Genomic DNA, 19,485 nt, shown 5'->3' on the forward strand with positions numbered 1-19,485 from the left:
GACTTCGTTTATGAACCGGAGAGCGGATTAATTTTCCAAGCGTGGTACAACCGCTACCAACACGTTTTCGAGAAAGAAGCCCAATCCTTGGACGATCATGACAAAGTTGCGTTACTCTGGAGAAAGATGTCAAACAGTGTTCACGAAAGATTCAGGAACTACGTTCTTCCAAAGAATCCAACAGAAATGAGTCTCAAGGACACCCTAGAGAAACTTAACAAATTATTTGGTAAGGTAGAAACTCAAGTGTCTCAACGCTACAAGTGTTTACAAATGAAAAAACTTGATGGAGAAGACTATAAGGAATACGCCGGTAGAGTCAACTTACAGTGCGAACTCTTCAAGTGTCTAATCTACGTCTTAGGTTTACAATCAAGCAAAGACAACGACATTCGCTTACGTTTACTCAAATTGCTAGACGAAGCAAAGGACTCCACAACTCTAAACTCTTGTAGAGGAAACTCAACGACTCATAGATTTGAAAACAGACAATACATTGATCGAGCATCAATCGCAATCAATTTGCGCAGTTAAGAAATTCGCCAAGTACAACAAGCATTCCCATAAAATTCCTAAAACGCCCTGCTGGTTATGCGGAGATATGCAAAACTCAAAATACTGTCCATTTAAAAATCATAAATGTTCACAGTGTCAGCAGACAGGTCACAAGGATAACTTTTGCAAAAGTGCAAAACGAGGCAAGTCCACTACAGACAAATCCAAAGTCAAGTCGGACAAAACAAAATACAACGCCAACGCAGTTTTCTGATCGAAACAACTCCAATTCCAACAATTGCGAAAATACACTACAGTGGAGATAAACGAGAAACAAGTCAAATTACAAATAGACACAGCATCTGATATTTCAATCATATCACGATCAACATGGGAATCTATAGGTAAACCACACCAACACAAAACAAATGATACTGCAACAGACGTAAATAATAACAGCATCAGCCTAATCGGTAAGTGTCAATGCAACGCAACGGTATCAGACAAAACGCTAACTCTACAATGCTACGTCACGGAAATCGATAACTTAAATATTATGGGTATCGACTGGATACAAAGTTTTAACATTTGGGACAAACCAATTTCGGCTTGGTGTCGCCAAATATCAAACGATGAATACATATCTAACCTGAGAAGCAAGTACAAACCTGTTTTCGATAACAGCAGTCTGGGCCTCTGTACAAAAATCAAAGTGCATATTAAACTTCTTCCAGACGCAAAAGAAACATTCATTGCAAAACGTCCAGTACCATACGCCGTGAGAACAGACATAGAAACAGAGCTAGATAGACTTGAAAAAGAAAACATCGTCACACCAGTCAATTCTTCACAAATTGCAGCGTCAATAGTCGTGAGTAGAAGGAACATTAAAATTAGATTTTGTGCAGACTATTCTACAGGCCTCAACAATTCAATTGAACCAAATCAATATCCTTTGCCTACTCCTGAAGAAATTCTATTATACTGTCACGATTGCACGATATTTAGTCATTTGGATCTCTCTGACGCATATCTTCAAGTAGAAGTCGACGACCAAAGCAAAGACTTACTAACTATTAATGCTCACAAAGGGTTATACAGATTTAAATCAATACCAGGATTCTTCCAGCGAATCATGGATGAGCTAGTCTTGGCAAGCAGATATCTTCACGATAACAAAACTAATCTTAATTTGTTATTACAGAAAATTCAAGATTAAAATTCATCAAATATCTAGGTCAATTCATCGACAAAAACGGCATACGCCCTGATCTAGACAAAATTCTTGCAATACAGAATCTCAAGGTCCCTGAAAACATTTCTGAAGTACTAGGCTCCATAAACCGCTATGGAAAGTATGTCTACAATATGAGAAATATCCGAAAACCACTAGATGATCTCTTAAAAAACGATCACAAATTCCTTTGGACCAAAGAATGTCAACAATCTCTCGACGAATGCAAACGCTTTCTAAAATCGGATTTACTACTAACTCATTACAACCCATCACTGCCAATTCACATTGCAGCGGACGCATCATCACATGGCATCGGAGCGGTAATATACCATACTTACCCAGACAACAGTGCCAAAGCCATTCATCACGTCTCAAGATCACTTACTCCAACGGAAAGAAATTACAGTTAATCGAAAAAGAAGGACTAGCACTAGTTTTCGCCGTACAACGTTTCCACAAAATGATTTTCGGAAGAAAATTCACCCTACATACCGACCATAAACCATTGCTCACAATATTTGATTCCAAAAAAGGTATTCCGGTCTATACTGCAAACAGGTTACACCTTTCGATATAAAATATACCAATACTAAGGATTTTGGATACGCAGGCGTTGTCAAGATTGATAAACGCACATGAAAAACCATCAGATGAGTACATCATAGCTTCCATCAAACTAGAAAAAGATGATATCGCAGACGCCGTATCAACACTCCCAGTTAGTTTCAAAATGATACAAATTGCTACCAAAAACCAAAATCCAACCTTACAAACAGTTTCAAACTACGTATACAACGGCTGGTCAGAAAACAAAAATAACATAGATTTATCAATTGTTCCATACTTCAGCAGGCAAGATTCAATATCAATAACAGATGATTGTCTTATGTTCAATACGCGCATAATAGTATCCGAATGCTACAGAAAACAAATTCTCAAACAACTGCATCGCGGATACAAAGGAGCAGAAAGAAGCAAATATATCGCACGCAGTGAATAATCGACAAATTCTCGTGAGATGTCACGCAGATCAACTCAGACTAAGAGAAGCCGATCACGACGTTGTACCTGCAAAGCAAAATGATAATCTTCCTCTTCAAATCCTACTAGAAGATTTCAACATTAGTCCACCAACGGAAGAAGATTTTACACCTCCACCATCATCACCGGTTATGCTTCCACAACGCATCACTTCTCGAAGACATCCTGTACAGCCAGCATCATTGTTATTATGAAGGCACACATACACACACACTACCCTCAGCTACACTCAGTCTCTTTCAGTCATTCAGACAACTCAGTCACTACACAACACAATTGTCTTACACTCCAAGTAGTAACGCGCTACATCATATTTGTATCGTATTTTAGTTGCAGAAATAACCAGAATAAATCTTGCTCAAGTTTGTTAATTTATCAAGAAGTCTTTTATTAAAAACGTAAAAGCACAACTAAATCTTTTACACGAACGTAAGAGTACAATACCGATGGGTCAAAGATGGAAAGTGGAACGGGAGCTGGGGTCTATTGTGAAAGTCTAAGTGTCCAACGATCCTACAAACTAAACAACGACTGTAGCGTTTTTCAGGCAGAAATCTTTGCTGTCATGAAGGCCATAGAACTGCTGGCAAATAGAATAAATGAACTGGACGGACCGGTGACTATATATGTCGATAGTCAAGCAGCCCTGAAGGCTCTTAATTTATTTACAATCAAATCCATGGCAGTTATGGAATGCAGGAATGCTCTGGAAAAGGTTAAATCGTTTGTTAAACTCTGTTGGGTCCCTGGGCACTGCAACATATCTGGCAATGAATTGGCCAGACGCGGATCTGATTCAGTAGATCTAGAGATTGAGAGCTCAGTGGAGCCACCCTTATGTCACTTCTTCCAAGTACTGCATAAGCATTATCTTGGGAAATTTCAACAGAACTGCCTAACTGGAAGGGGATGTAATGTCTTCAAAAAGATTTTGCCGGTGAACTCCGAAAGGAGATTAAGGTCTTGAAGCTTGTGGTGGGCCTAATAACAGGACACTGCAACATAAAGGCCATGACATAGGTTGTAGTACTCATTACGAACGTCAAATACGACATTTTAAACAATTCCGTTGAATAATGTCTCTAATATCATCAAAATACAGAAAAAAGGGAGGTACCGTTGTATGTGGGGTATATGAAGATCTAGACCTGCATAGAGCATTTTCTGTCATAGGTTGAAGTATCCTTTACGAACTTCGAATACGAATTTTAAAACAATTCCCCTGCTAATGCCGCTAAAATCATTAAAATACCGATATATGATAACGTGGACCCGCTGATCAAGAAAATATATACCTTTTAGGGTCTGACATGGTAACTAAATAGGAGCACCTAAAGAAACAAATATTTAGGGGGTAGCTTTGTTCTACCTTTTCATCACACATAAGCAAAAAAAAAAAATATGTACATCATCTTAAATTACTCTGATTATACAATAAATTGCTGTTCCCAAGTTTTTCGTTTTAAATGAAAAAATATTTGTTTTCAACTTGTTCTTTGTGTTTGTTTATTACTGAAAGTGGAACAAATAATTAAAACAACATAGAACAGACTGAGCTGAAAAATATCATCAAATAAAGATAAAAGGTCAAGAATGAATAGAACTAAATAATAAAATAATATATGTAATATTTTAAATTTACCTATATATGTGTAAACGATCCGAAAATGGAATCCAATCTAGCTTGGGTTGATCTCCGAAATGTTGGCCAATTGTGCAAAAAATATCCCCTACTTTGGACACGGAATCCGCAAGTGACTTATTACCTGATGGGACACGTCTTTCGTCTATAGCAAGAGACTTTGATAAATCCGAAAATCCATCACCAATTCGTTGAAATTCTTTTTTTGATTGCGATTGACATTTTTTTGCCATATCATTTGATATAGCCAGCAAATTTCGTACAGACACATCCATCATATGAATAAAATGTGAGCAACTATCCATCTGAGAATCAACGAAGGATTGTAGCAACTGCTTCTCCGGGGGAGATATTGCCCAACAATATGTTATACCAACATATGTATCGCGCTCCGCTTTTCTTTTGCCCAGTTTCCACACTTTTTCATCCGTGCACGTTAAAAAATGATACCAGACTTCACATTTAGAAAGTACTGGGTGTCTACATACCCAGTCTACAAATTCTTGAAGTTGAACGCGTCGATGTTCAACGAATTGTTCCTCATATCTTCCTGAGATTTGTTTATCTGGCAAAGGTGGAATAGGTATCAAACAAAACTTATCTACAAGTCGCTCGTGCAACCAATCAAAATGCTTGTACCGACGGGAAACCTAGAATAAATATTTTTTTATTATTACTTACTTACATAGTGAAAATATTTACAAAAAGTATACTAATAAATAAACCCAATAGATTTTTTCGTAATTATTATAGCAGAATTAAAATGTTCATAAATTTTTTGTTAGTGTAGATGCTGCCCCCACCGAATAAGAAGAGAGTGTCACAGTACGCCAGGCTTAACCATAGTGTCACCCGGTGTGATAAATGACGTGACTTGGCATCCCTAATTTCTCTTGATTCAGACTATCTCCCGATAATCGTCTCATAAGCAGGTCGCCCGATTTCATAACCTCTGAACGACGCATTTTCCTTAACATGGGAAAGCTCACTGGCAAGAGTTCAGGGAATTAACCAACCGCCACTTCAGAGAACTGTCCAACTCTTCTGATGTTCGGGTAGCAGAAAAGATTTTCCGAAACACCATCAAAGCTGCAGCCGCTCGCTATATACCTGGTGGTCGAATACCCGAGATAAGTCCAAACTTCCCAGCAAAGGCAGTGGGATTAGCAAATGAGCGTGATGATCTCCGTCGTACCAACCCTACTGATTCTAGAATCAGTGATTTGACAGTGGAAGTCAACCGGTTGGTACAGGAGCATAAAAGGAAAAAGTGGCTAGACCATCTGAAGTGTTACAACATTGGAACCGATATGAGTAAGCTGTGGGTAACGGTTAAGTCGCTCTCGAACCCTGGAAAAAAGGATGATAGGACCTCAGTCACTTTAACGACGTAACGGTGACTGATCAAGCCGTGTGATAAAACAGTGTTGGTAGCCCTTGACCTATCAAAGGCATTTGATACGGTCAATCATGCCATACTGTTTGAGGAAGTGCAGGGAACCACACTCTGGCCAAGTTTGAAACGTTGGATAATCAACTATATATTTGGACGCCAGTCGTACGTGGAATTCCGGAACAAGAAGTCCAAAGAACGTAGAGTGAAACAGGGAGTTCCCCAAGGTGGGGTGATATCTCCGGAACTGTTTAACCTCTACCTTTCCGGAATTCGTTGCAGTATCTGCTTGGGTGTTACCGTGAGAGTCATCTCAACCATCATCTGGTGGATATAACTCCTTTATCCAGACGTGTCTTACACGATCTAGTGAGGGAGGTCCAACTAGATCAAGAAGTCTATCAGGCAGGTCTGAGTGACATTCATACCGATGCAGTCGCGGATGCTATCAGCAGTTATAGAATGAATGCCGTCCTCGGAGTCCACCCCCATCCATTGCAGCTGAAGAACGCTAGCTGCCTAGGTAGTTTTGGCGGAATTACGTTCAAGATGGTGTAGCCGTCTCAATTCGTATTGGGCACGAATTGATCAAGATGGGCGTGACGTCAGCCCATTAAAGTAGCCGAATTGTTAAACTTGGAGTTTGAACCAGATTAGCAGAACGCAAACACTTACATGTACTACTGCTACAACAACAACAAAACCGTCACCTCTTAATATATATCCGATAAGGAGATGTAGTTAGCGAGGACAAACATCAATTTCTAACAAAAAAAGGCAAAAATATCGACACTAAGGATGTGGTTAACTCACATTCAACAACAATTTGCCAACACACGTTGATCCTTATCGATAATATCTTTTTTTGTCGAATATGCTTTATTTAATTATACGAGTGCAGCAACTATAGCAGTACAAATTTCCAATGAGACTTGTGATAAGTGGTTACATTTGAATGTGTTATGGTTGAGTTTTTGTGCTGTAGTTACCCACCTGTGTTCCAAATCAACGAGAGTGACGTAATATAGCATTTGCCAACAGAAGAAGACACTGAAAACTTCTCCGCCGGAAAGCAGGCTTCATCATCAGCAGCCAATATGATGCAATCATCTGGTGCGTTAAATAATCCAAAATGCAAGAATTTGATTCCGTTTATGGAAATGGTGCATATAAAAAGGCACATAACCCAATTTCCTGTAAACATGGCTCCTATATAGTGTCTTCATTATTAACAATAAGGTATCAGACCGCAGTTATCTCGCCGACAAAACAACTACATTTTCATTCCACTCGAAGAATATGAGGATATCCGCCACGAAATCAATTGTCACTCTCTTTATCACATGGTCTGCAGGGGTGAGAACAGAGCTAAATGCGCAGTTCGAGGGAAATATAATACTGACCACGAGCTACCCCAAGATTCTAAAGGGTCACATTCGACAGCATATTCAAGTCGTCCCCGCAAGCGTCAGCTATCTGCGACAAGATGAAAAGTAGAAATAAGGTCCTTAAGGTACTTGGGGTGCGGACGAGGATACCTTGTTGACTTCTTATAACGCTATAGTTCGGTCTGGGATCAACTATGCGGCCCAGTGTGCTCTGCGAATATAAATGTTACGCAGTGAAAAGAAATCAAATTTTATCAGGATGAGTCAGGACAGCATCACTGCAGACTTCTGGTTCGGTAGCGGCAAAAAAGGATAGTGGGAAGCACACTAAAGGGAAGGCGAAAGCCGTTTCTGTCGGCAATGCTTCGCAGAAAGCTTTCGACCCAAAACTGGAGGAAGATCATCAATCTGCTCAACGGAGTTTACCAGGTGACCTTAGAGTAGCGGTCATTGGTCAGGCTGACCCCAATGGGCTCGTCAGTGAGGATCATTGATCGATGGGAAGCTTCGGTATATCTACCTGACGGATGAGGTAGAAGAGCGGAATGCATGGACTCGCCGAGCTTAACTTATAGGGGTAATTACCTGCGAAAACAAGGAATCGGTAGGTTTCCTAATTTTAACATTTATGGGCCTTTAATCTCTTTGGGAAGGAAGCAGATTAGCCTCCGTGCTTGCTTCGGAGATGCGGAATGGTGGCTTCAGTGTGGATTCCACTTCCTATAATGGAGATCCTGAAGCTTGTTGAGAAACAGAATGATGGTCTTAGTACTGAAACTTGACGTCTGCTAAACTCCTTGACTAAGAATAACGGGGTGATTCTTAAAGTAGCTACAGATAAGGCCGATGAGGCCTTCCTTAGAAGCCAAGGGGATTCATTGCGAATGATTAACTTTTGCTTTTGCCTGGCCTATCGGCAGGTTAATCTGAATCACTGCCGGCTGCCAAACTCCAGCTAATATTTTTGTCCTTTTTGTCCTGTTTCTTCTGTTACATTAGCTAATTAGTTGCAACATTACACATTGTTTAGCTCGTTGTCTAAAAAGAGTTGCCATCATTTCGTTTCTTATTCGCATCTTTGTGTTAAATAAATCACTTCCCACATATTCCATCCCTCCAGAGATTGCTACTGGCAAACCCCAAATATTATCTATGACTTTCGGCATTAAAAATGGTATTTGCATCCAGGTTTGCACCAGAAACAATGGCTGATGCTATACATTTTTATATCAAATCAAAAATGGAGGGAGATTACTTTTCGAGGCGTTATAATGTTCGAATTGCATTTTCGGAAATGAGATCTTCTTTTAAAATTGTTGTGCCTGAAAATTCACAATTAACTTTTCAATGAATTTTGGCCTGAACGAGCATTTATTAAAGAATTTCTGAAGAGAACCGACAATTTACCTCATTTGCCTCTATGACCAGATTTATTGCAAAAAAAAAAAACAAATAAAAAAGCTGTAAGTTCGGCCGGGCCGAACTTTTAATACCCTCCACCATTTGGTACAAATTCTGTTAAAATCTTAAAAATACCGAATGCTTATACGACGACGTGGGCCTGCATAGGCAACTTTTATCATAAGTTATTACAATATTTAAATGCGAAACTTGAAGAAAAATATGTTTATAATGTAGCTAAAATCATCAAAATACCGAATATGGGGGGTACCGTTATATGGGGGCTATACGAAGACGTGGACCTACATGGCTCATTTTTTGACTTAGGAAGTAGTATCTATTACGAACTTCAAATACCAAATTTGAAACGATTCCGGTAAACAATGTCGCTAAAATCATCAAAATACCGAATATCGGGGGGTACCGTTATATGGGGGCTACACGAAGACGTGGATCTGCACAGATAATTTTCTGTCTTAGGCTGTAGTATCCATTACGAACTTTAAATGCCAAATTTGAAACAATTCCGGCGAATAATGTCGCTAAAATCATCAAAATACCGAATATCGGGAGGTACCGTTATATGGGGGCTATATGATAACTTGGACCTACATGGCCCATTTACGAACTTAACCTGCCTACTGGCAAAATATACATGTGTACAAAAGTTTAGCCTTCTATCTCAATTTGTTCGAAAGATAGCGTGATTACAACAGACAGACGGACGGACAGACAGACGGACGGACAGACAGACGGACATGGCTAAATCGTCTTAGAATTTTACGCTGATCAAGAATATATATACTTTGTTGGGTCTGACATGAGTACTTCGAGGAGTTACAAACGGAATGACAAAATTAATATACCCTTCATAGTATGGTGGAGGGTATAAAAAGCTATCAAAACGTGGCAGCACTAATTTTAATTATTATGTTTTAGTTTTCTCCGACGGTTAAAAAAAATTGTTTGTAACTTTTTTTTTTCTTTTATTCCACATTCATCATAATTTGATATTTATATTATTTATATATCAGCAATGAATTAAATCACTGAAAAAATGAAAGATTCAAATTGCATTTTGATTCTTGGTTACTTTAAAGGACCTTCCATTAGGTGGCTTCTAATCACAGATTCTGAAACCCTTTGCTATCAGAAACAGAAACGAATATTGGATACATTTGAAAATATTAATCGATTTTGTGACATAAATCTTCATCAAATAAATAATATAATAAATTCCCACGACAAAATCCTGTAGCAAAGTATTGTACCTTCCAACTTTTTACATCTGTATGACTCACAGTTATGTAATTGAAGAAAGTCAGTTCGATACATTTAAAACTGTACGGTTGCGTTTAAACGTTTACGTTTAAAGTTGAAAATGAAAGAAACTCGGACCTTCTAATTTCCGTTATAAAATCAATTTTCAAAGTGATCCAAAAAACCAAAAGCATTTCTTTCATCCGAACAGAATTCTAACATTAGAAGAAGTGTGTATTTTATTTATTTATTTATTTATTTTTTTTTTTTTTTGTTTTTGAACACAATCCAAACGAAAATGTTAACAATGATTTCAAAACCGTCAGTATTTAAATTAAACAATAAAGAATTTGTCACAGCATTGATATTGTTCAATGTCTCGCAAAAAATTTCCCACAACCTATTCGAGTACAACCTGCTAAATCAATGATTAATATTCTTATAGTTGTCACAAATTGATCAAAATTGTGTGTATTTTCTACAAAGTCAAGATGTATCAAATAGTTTGCGCAGTTTAAAATCTGATAAATATCCAGGCCGGATGGTATACGTAATATAATACTTAAGTATTGTTCTTAAACATTAGCATTCCCTTTAACTATATTGTTTATTTATTCACATGAATTTGTTCACTTGCCCAATCTTATATTCTACCTTTACATCAGTTTGAAGTGGAATTTTCTAACTCATTTTTTGAGTTAAATAAATAAAATACACTGACAGAATTCCGCTACTGGCAGTCTAAGAAATGTATCAAAATATAGAAGAATTATAAAAAATTAAGTGTCATTCCAAAATTGAAAATTTGCGCAAATTTCAGTACATATTGCAGTAGTGGTCTCTTAGCTATTACAAATCTTATACAATTTACCTGCATATAGTTGTTAATCCAAAATACAGGGTTCCCAAGTAAATACTAAAGTTCCTTTATGAAGTTGAGATTTTAATTGTACTAAATTACTTTTATTTTGTGTATGTTCTAATAAAGAATTTGCAAAAAAAGCAAGCATAATGATACCATTCGCTGAAGAAAACATGCCATGTTTCGCTGAAGAAAACATGCCAAATTTTGAATTTTTTCAACACAAAAGATATGGTCTATTTTATCCGCTAAATATTATCCGATGACCACCCAAATTGGTAGGCTTCTTCCCCGCCCCAAACTCTAGCTACATGCGAAGTTCCGCGTCGATTGGTCTATAATTGCGACCTGTATAGCTACTGCAAAATCCGGCATTTTTCAGTTTTTGGTCCATTTCGTCCCCTAAATATTATGCAATCATGTCCAAAAGATATAGGGTTCTATTCTGACCCTAGCCCCACCTCCATTCTAAATTTCGTGAAGATCGGGCCATAATTGCGACCTGTAGAGTGATTACAAATTAACATGGACAGACGGACGGACGGACATACATAGCTAGATCGACTCAACTCGGCGAGATAGGAAGATCCATATATACTTTCCTATGTGGGAAATCAATATTTCGAGGTGTTACATAATTTTTGGCCCAAACTTATAATACCCCCAACACATAGTGTTGTAGGGTATAAACAGCGACAGAGCTCTATAAAGTCGCTTTCAGCGTAACAAATACTCAATGTTCATAGCGAAATTTTTTTATTTTGAAATATCAAAAATGTCATTGTGTACCTCTTCTTTGTTGATTTTTCTTAAATGCGAACATTTTGAGACTGCAGCATTTGTCTTCAAGGGTAGTTTTAAGACTCCACTGCATTGACTGCTTTAGGATGATTATTGTGACATTCGACTGTATTTTCGTTGCACATAAAATTAGCAACAGTGGATTACAGCTAAATTTTCTTTATTCAGCTATTCTGCAAAACTGCATTGTTCACGAACAAGTGAATAGCTTATTATAATAAATAGGGAAAACGGCAATACTTAGTGAAGAATGGGGACATTTCTGTGAATCAGGAATCTTTTTTAATACAGTCCACTTTAAATAAGATAAGAACATTTGGTTAGCTGAACTTCGAGGTCATTAGATATAAATTATATCGTATTTCCCGTTGCTACATTTGGTGTTCGAGTTAGATTACTTTTCGGTGGAGACACTTTCAGGGAGAAATAGTGCTTCGCTTCATCATTTAATATTTGATTGCAGCGCACACATTCACAAGGGTGCATATGAAATGAGGCTGTTTTACCAACATCCTGAAGAGTACACCAAACCCTGTTTTCGTTGCAAATAACTATGATTGGCTTCACAATATTAATTCACAGAACGGCCATTGCACAGCATAAAGCGAGCGCTTTACTTGCATTAATTGATGGTTGGTAATTATGTAAAAGTGAATGATGCTTTTCTATGCAGCCATCAATTTCGATTTTGAGGTATGCAGCAATACGAATTCTACAACTATTTCACTGAGAGACCTTTGGTTCATTGTGTTCATACTATTTAGAATTAGAAATGTGGGGATAGTAGATATATAGAAGGAGAAGAAAAGATTTATAGAGAGAAATGAAGTTAGTAGAGCGGTCTACCTAGACAGGGAATGGTTTGGCAAATTTGTAAATGATGATGGGATCTATGTCTGAGAAGAACGTTAGAGTTTCTATATCCCACCTGCCAAATAGCCTATATATCTTCTTGGATAAGTGCAAAGTATATAATCAATCGTCCCTATCTCTTCTCATCTTCACATAGTCTATAGTAATCAGGAACACTGATGTCCAATCTTGAGGTCAGATATCTGATACTGCAGTCATCAGTCAGTACTACCACCACTATTCTTAGATCAGATACTAAGTAATAGAGGGAGCTTGTTCTTCTCCTGCAGGTTACCGGTCAGGTGGCCTCAGATACCTTGGCATCTTCGATGAGAGATTTTTTGAAGCAGCTCTAACAGTCTCGTCAATCGGTGTATCAATCAACTGAGACTCATCAGTCATTTCACTCCCTGCTATATTGTTGTCCTGGAACCCAACAAAGCTTAATAAGCCAACCAATTTAAGACACGACATTTAGCGACTTTTGTTATGATAATTTTTACAACCCTGTAATATTATATAAAATTTTGGTGCATTTGGGATGTGCATCTCTGTGATGTTAAGAAAAAGTGCCGTTATTTGGTGTTGTTATTTTTTACATGTTGTTGCTTTTTTTATTATATTATTGCAAAAACGTGCGTTTGAAGCTCGGCGCGATTTTAAAACATCTAGAAGTTCTTGTTTTTAATTAATTGTTTAGAGTTTTTGGAAGGTAAATTAAGAAAGTTTTTATTAATTTTATGTTATGATAGATCAAAGTACTTAGTTAGAAATAGCCAGAGGTAATTGGAGTTCGGAGTCCGATCGAAAACGAATCGAAATTGATGGCTGCATAGAAAAGCATCACTTTTACATAATTACCAACCATCAATTAATGCAAGTAAAGCGCTCGCTTTATGCTGTGCAATGGCCGTTCTGTGAATTAATATTGTGAAGTCAATCATAGTTATTTGCAACGAAAACAGGGTTTGGTGTACTCTTCAGGATGTTGGTAAAACAGCCTCATTTCATATGCACCCTTGTGCGCTGCAATCAAATATTAAATGATGAAGCGAAGCACTATTTCTCCCTGAAAGTGTCTCCACCGAAAAGTAATCTAACTCGAACACCAAATGTAGCAACGGGAAATACGATATAATTTATATCTAATGACCTCGAAGTTCAGCTAACCAAATGTTCTTATCTTATTTAAAGTGGACTGTATTAAAAGAGATTCCTGATTCACAGAAATGTCCCCATTCTACACTAAGTATTGCCGTTTTCCCTATTTATTATAATAAGCTATTCACTTGTTCGTGAACAATGCAGTTTTGCAGAATAGCTGAATAAAGAAAATTTAGCTGTAATCCACTGTTGCTAATTTTATGTGCAACGAAAATACAGTCGAATGTCACAATAATCATCCTAAAGCAGTCAATGCAGTGGAGTCTTAAAACTACCCTTGAAGACAAATGCTGCAGTCTCAAAATGTTCGCATTTAAGAAAAACCAACAAAGAAGAGGTACACAATGACATTTTTGATATTTCAAAATAAAAAAATTTCGCTATGAACATTGAGTATTTGTTACGCTGAAAGCGACTTTATAGAGCTCTGTCGCTGTTTATACCCTACAACACTATGTGTTGGGGGTATTATAAGTTTGATTGGGCCAAAAATTATGAAACACCTCGAAATATTGATTTCCCACATAGGAAAGTATATATGGATCTTTCTATCTCGCCGAGTTGAGTCGATCTAGCTATGTATGTCCGTCCGTCCGTCTGTCCATGTTAATTTGTAATCACTCTACAGGTCGCAATTATGGCCCGATCTTCACGAAATTTAGAATGGAGGTGGGGCTAGGGTCAGAATAGAACCCTATATCTTTTGGACATGATTGCATAATATTTAGGGGACGAAATGGACCAAAAACTGAAAAATGCCGGATTTTGCAGTAGCTATACAGGTCGCAATTATAGACCAATCGACGCGGAACTTCGCATGTAGCTAGAGTTTAGAGCGGGGAAGAAGCCTACCAATTTGGGTGGTCATCGGATAATATTTAGCGGATAAAATAGACCATATCTTTTGTGTTGAAAAAATTCAACATTTTTCATTAAACCGCGAATATTTTAAATCGCGGCGAAATCACAAAGCCATGACAAGGTTACTCCTGATCTTTACATTGATGTTAACATCCAACAAAACGAATATATAGCAAAATATGTGCGATATATATGTCTATCAAAGAAGATATGCTTGAAAAATCTCTTATATGTCGAGAACGGCTGAACTGATTTCGACAGTTCTCATTAATTCAGAATGGCCTCTTGGCAGGAAAGAAACAACGTCTAAAAAATGGCATAAAAATATCTCCATAAAGATGAAAATATTGATTTTGTAACATTTTCTTAAATTTTTTTCAATTTTGTCACATTTTTGGCATATTTTCATTTTGAATTAAACATTTGGTAATATTTCTACAGCTAACAAAACTAAGTAGTTAGGATATCAGGATATTGTATACAGATCGCATTTATGGCCCGATCCTAACGAAATTTTGCATGGGGATCAGATGAGGGTCAGAATAGAAGCCTACTCTTTTTGGAGATAATCGCCATATATTTAGGGGTTGAAATGGACCAAAATTGTCAGCAGGTCGTAATTATTGCCCGATCCTCACGCACATTTGAATGGGGGTTACGGGCATTGCAAAAAGCCAAGCAGTTTCCAAAAATATTCAATGTGTGAAATAGTTTGCCAACTTTTGTAGACAAAATAGGAAAAAGGCCATAGATGCGTTTCAGTCAAAAACCAATTATAAATGTTAATCTTTTGCCACTTCTGAGAGATAATAGGTGTTTGGGAAATATTGGTTCCAGATCTAGGAAGACCATTTACGTGCAACATCTTCCAATAAATTGGAAATGAGCAAATTAGTTAAAGTTGCTATTATTCGAAAATTAGAGAACGAAACCTGATGGTTTTCTTTTATTATTTGTCACAATATCTTGTGGAATTCTTCCGAGTATCTCGCCTATATAAACTGTATCGTTTATTATAGTGTTGTAGGGTATTCAACGGTCGGCCCCGATCGACTGCAGCCTTTGCTTACTTTTTTTAATCTACATTTCGAAATTTAAGTTCGTTGAATAGCTATGAAAGGCTCGAAAATGTGGAATTTCAGTCCAGAAAGAAAAATGTATCCTGTACAAACATTCAAATGGGGCGAGTATTCTAACTAAGTGGAATGCCCCAAAATAACAAGCAGATTGAAAACAACAGTAAATAAAAGTCTTTTAATATTTATATTTATGTAATACCGGAAGCTTAGTTTTATTCTATGTCACCATTGTTTTCTTAAGCATGTCAATAACCTAAATTTTGCACCAAAGGAAAAAACTAGTTTCGCATAACTAGCAGCAAATTTTAAGAGCAAGAAACATCTGGAAAAGGTCGACAGTTATTTGTTACAAAAATAAAGAGCCAGAAACCATCTGGAGAAGAAAGAAATTTCCTGTATAAACCAAGCACCAGAACAATCTGGAGCCCTCAATATTAAATTTATAAGGAAGGTTACAATTGTAAAACAGATTCAATATGGACCTATTGGAAAGAAGAAAGGTGGAGTTCTGCAGCAAAAAACTGAAGGAGAAGGATATCGACCGCAATGATTCTGAATAGAGTCTAATTAAACTTTAATAATAGGCAGTTCAGGTCAAGCACTCCCTGTCAGACAGTGGCCGCTATTGAAAAATTGTGGGTATTGAGAAATTGTGCATTTGTGAGAAGTCAGAGGGCTCTAGTACAGTTGGTCACAGGTGGAGCTATCCACTTCAACATGTTCGAGAATATTGATGACGCAACGTTGGTGGCGTACGATGCATCAGCATATGTTCTCTTAATGGAAGATTCGTTAAAATTCAAGGAAAAATTTCGACGCTAATATAGGTCGATCGTACATCATCTCAGCAGAGATCAGGGAGGAACTTGGCAAGTCAAGTTAATCTACCAAAAATTACAATCCCTCAATTCAAGGGTGATTATTCGAAATGACAAACGTTTGCTGATATTTTTGGGAAAATAATCAACGAGCTGGCCTTGCCATTAGTCAAAAATGTGTTATCTCAAGGCCAACGTGACTGGGGAAGCCATGAAGCTCATAAGGTACCTCGAGTTGCCTAAGGCGTTTTACAACATTGATTGGAAGACACTCCAAGTCAGATACAAAAACAAGAGAGCTCAAATATACTTCAGAGGATATTAAACCTGCCCAACATGTCTGGCGATAGCAAAGCCATAAGCAGAAAACCAGTCAACAGTTGCGAATAGAGCCCAATTACTCCTTGCAAGCCGCACGCATTGCTATCAAGGCCAATAATGGAAGAAGCTTTGAGCTTAAGGCAATTAATCTGGTGTCAGAACGACTTGTGCAGAGGTTGGGTATTCCAGCATTTTATCGACGGCGTTGGCGGAAGATCAAGAACCCCAACCCACAGAGTCGACGTGGAACTTCAGTCGCTGACAAGCAAATTCAGAATGCCTATAGATGCTTCGGTTTTTCCCAATATAGTGCCACAGCAACCAAGCACTGACATCGACATTACATCATGGCCAATTCCAGATAAAAACAAAGCTAGACGTTCCCCACTATTTTCAAACAACCGGGATTAACGTATTACTTGAAGTAGAGTTGTACTTCTATCTGATTCTATCACAAGAAATTCGAATGTCCAATCGGATTGCTAGTGGAATAATTCAGGCAAAATCAGGAACTGTAGTATGCACAGTTTTCGTAGAAACCGTGTAAAAATCACTTCAAAATACAACAGTCAATGAGAATGTGAAAAAAATCTCCAGGTCAATAATATATACCGTATGAATTTTATAAATATTCCCCACAACTTTCTAAATGCGATTCTTATGATGTTTAGTAAGATATTTATAATGGAGAAAGTTCATCATGTTTTACACAATCAATATTGATACCCCTTTTTAAAAAGGACGATCCGAACAATGCTGCAAATTACAGAATATTATCACTAATGGACACTGTATCAAAAAATTTGCATTGCACCGCATCACACATTGGCTACCCAAAAAATTGTACTAAATTAACTTAAACTAGTAACCGAAACACCGTGTAAAAATCACTTCAAAATACAACAGTCAATGAGAATGGTCGTTTTGTGGTGCGAATACCGTATAGACAAGTGCTAGTCGACAAAGGGGATCGCAAATATCAGTTAATCGTATTACATGTTGAATACGTTAACACATGGTACGACGTGCGCCCCATATCTTGCAACAAGATGTTTGAAAAAACTAGCAGATACGAACATACAAAAATATCTATTGGCGGCGCTGGTACTTCAAAAGAATTTTTACGTTGACGATTGCAACGGCAATTAAGATGCAGAAACAGCTTAATAAGTTACTGCTTGAAGCAGGATTTAGACTACAAAAATTGTGTGCTAGCCACTTGAAACTGCTGCATGGAGTTCCTCCAGAAGATAGAGAAGTAAATCGTAATTTTGACAAGCTTTTGGAATATATATGGATTCCCCAAGCAGACCGATTTAGTTTGAAGAGTGATGTGAATGAATCTGAGAGAGAGTCTTAAAATGTTAAATGATTTCAAACTACCCAGACACATGTTCGATGGAGAGAAACCAACAAAAAAACAATAAAAAAAAGTCAAAAGTCGGACGGGCCGACTATCTGATACCCTACACCACTATGCATATTCAGTAGAGCTCCCGTAACAAAATAATTTATTTGAAGTACATCACACCAGCTATCAACATTTGGCTTAGAGCAGTTATAGTTTGGTTTGAGAGGGAATATTTTATCCAAATAACATTGCCATAGCGTGCATGATATCATTTCGAGAAGGATTATATTAAAAAAAGTATTTTTGAGCTCTACAAGATATCTTGTACTAAATATCATTGTTGTCGAATGCATAGTACGCATGTAAGGGACTTAAAAACCTAAATCGGATGAAACATATGTATGGCAGCTATAGCTATATCTGAACCGATTTTCTTTAAATTTGATGTACTTGCTTCTAGACTGAATTCGGTCAGATGCACCAAAATTCAAGTTATTAGGACTTATATTGGCCGTTTTGTACACAATTAAACCGAAATCGGGTTCGTCTTTGAGCCAAACAAATATTGTTTGCAAAATTTCATCTCGATCGGATTATAAATGCAATCTGCATTTCGTTCACCCAAGCGTCAATAAATAAATAAAAAATAAAATCTAGCTTAGCCACAAAAAAGCCTACAAGCTACCGGGTACGGGAAAATCCACAATTTAATATCAAAACAACTGAGTTCTCTGAGCTAAACAAGAGAAATGAAACCACCGCTCCTTATATTCTGATACTTTGACTCACCCAACTATAAAAAAATTCAAATATAGAATCATCTATCGAAAAACTAATCGTCACCATGAATTCTTTTATGACAAGTATGCAAAGCATGATGCAAGAAATTGTGAGAAATCAATCTTTGATTATGTAAATAGTTTAAAAACAAAAAAAAAAATAAAATTCGAAGCTGTTTTTGGAACGCAAACGGCTTAAGCCAACATAAACACGAGGTCGAAAACTTTATTCAGTCACTCAACATACACATTTTACTGGTTTCTGAAACTGATTTCACTTCTAGAAACTTTTTTTGAATAAACGGTTACAGTACATACGACACTAAACACCCTAGTGGGAGAGCTTGCGGTGGCACCGCGGTGATAATTTCTAATAAAACTCAGCATTACCCCATGCCAGAATATAAGTTTGACCACCTACAAGCTACAACAGTTGCACTATCTTCAACGAATACAGCTATATCTGCAATATATTGTCCTCCGAGACATAGTATAAGCAAAAACGAATTCGCACACTTTTTCTCATCTCTTGGTTGTAGATTCATTGCAGCTGGAGATTATAATGCCAAAAACACCTTCTTACACTTATTACACTCAGAGGTAGACAGCTTTTAAACTCCATTTCGTCCGCTAAACTGGACGTGTTATCTACTGGCCAGCCTACTTACTGGCCTTCAGACCTGCAAACACATCCTGAATTAATTGACTTTGCGGTAACAAAGAATATTAAGAAGGAACAA

The 19,485-nt window shown here is 37.3% G+C and overlaps 1 protein-coding gene and 1 long non-coding RNA gene across 3 annotated transcripts in view; one reads left to right on the top strand and one right to left on the bottom strand.

Moving 5' to 3' along the window:
- LOC101901712 (sorting nexin-33) overlaps positions 1-19,485 on the bottom strand; it is an 89,876-nt gene that overhangs the window by 36,950 nt on the left and 33,441 nt on the right. The window contains exons 3-4 of one of the 2 annotated variants that reach the window (XM_020038520.2): positions 4,416-5,065; positions 4,251-4,329 (exon numbers count right to left, since the gene is read on the bottom strand). In XM_020038520.2, the coding sequence (XP_019894079.1) occupies positions 4,305-4,329; positions 4,416-5,065 (675 nt within the window). In that variant the 3' untranslated portion in view covers positions 4,251-4,304. Of the gene's footprint in view, positions 1-4,250; positions 4,330-4,415; positions 5,066-19,485 lie in introns of those variants that run through there. The other variant, XM_005188426.4, reaches the window with a different exon arrangement.
- LOC109613548 (uncharacterized) lies at positions 893-3,148 on the top strand. The gene is made up of 2 exons (XR_002195062.2): positions 893-1,366; positions 1,700-3,148. It is a non-coding gene; the product is annotated as an uncharacterized LOC109613548 (long non-coding RNA).

The sequence above is a fragment of the Musca domestica genome, unplaced genomic scaffold (genome assembly GCF_030504385.1).
Source record: "Musca domestica strain aabys unplaced genomic scaffold, Musca_domestica.polishedcontigs.V.1.1 9, whole genome shotgun sequence".
NCBI lineage: Eukaryota > Metazoa > Arthropoda > Insecta > Diptera > Muscidae > Musca > Musca domestica.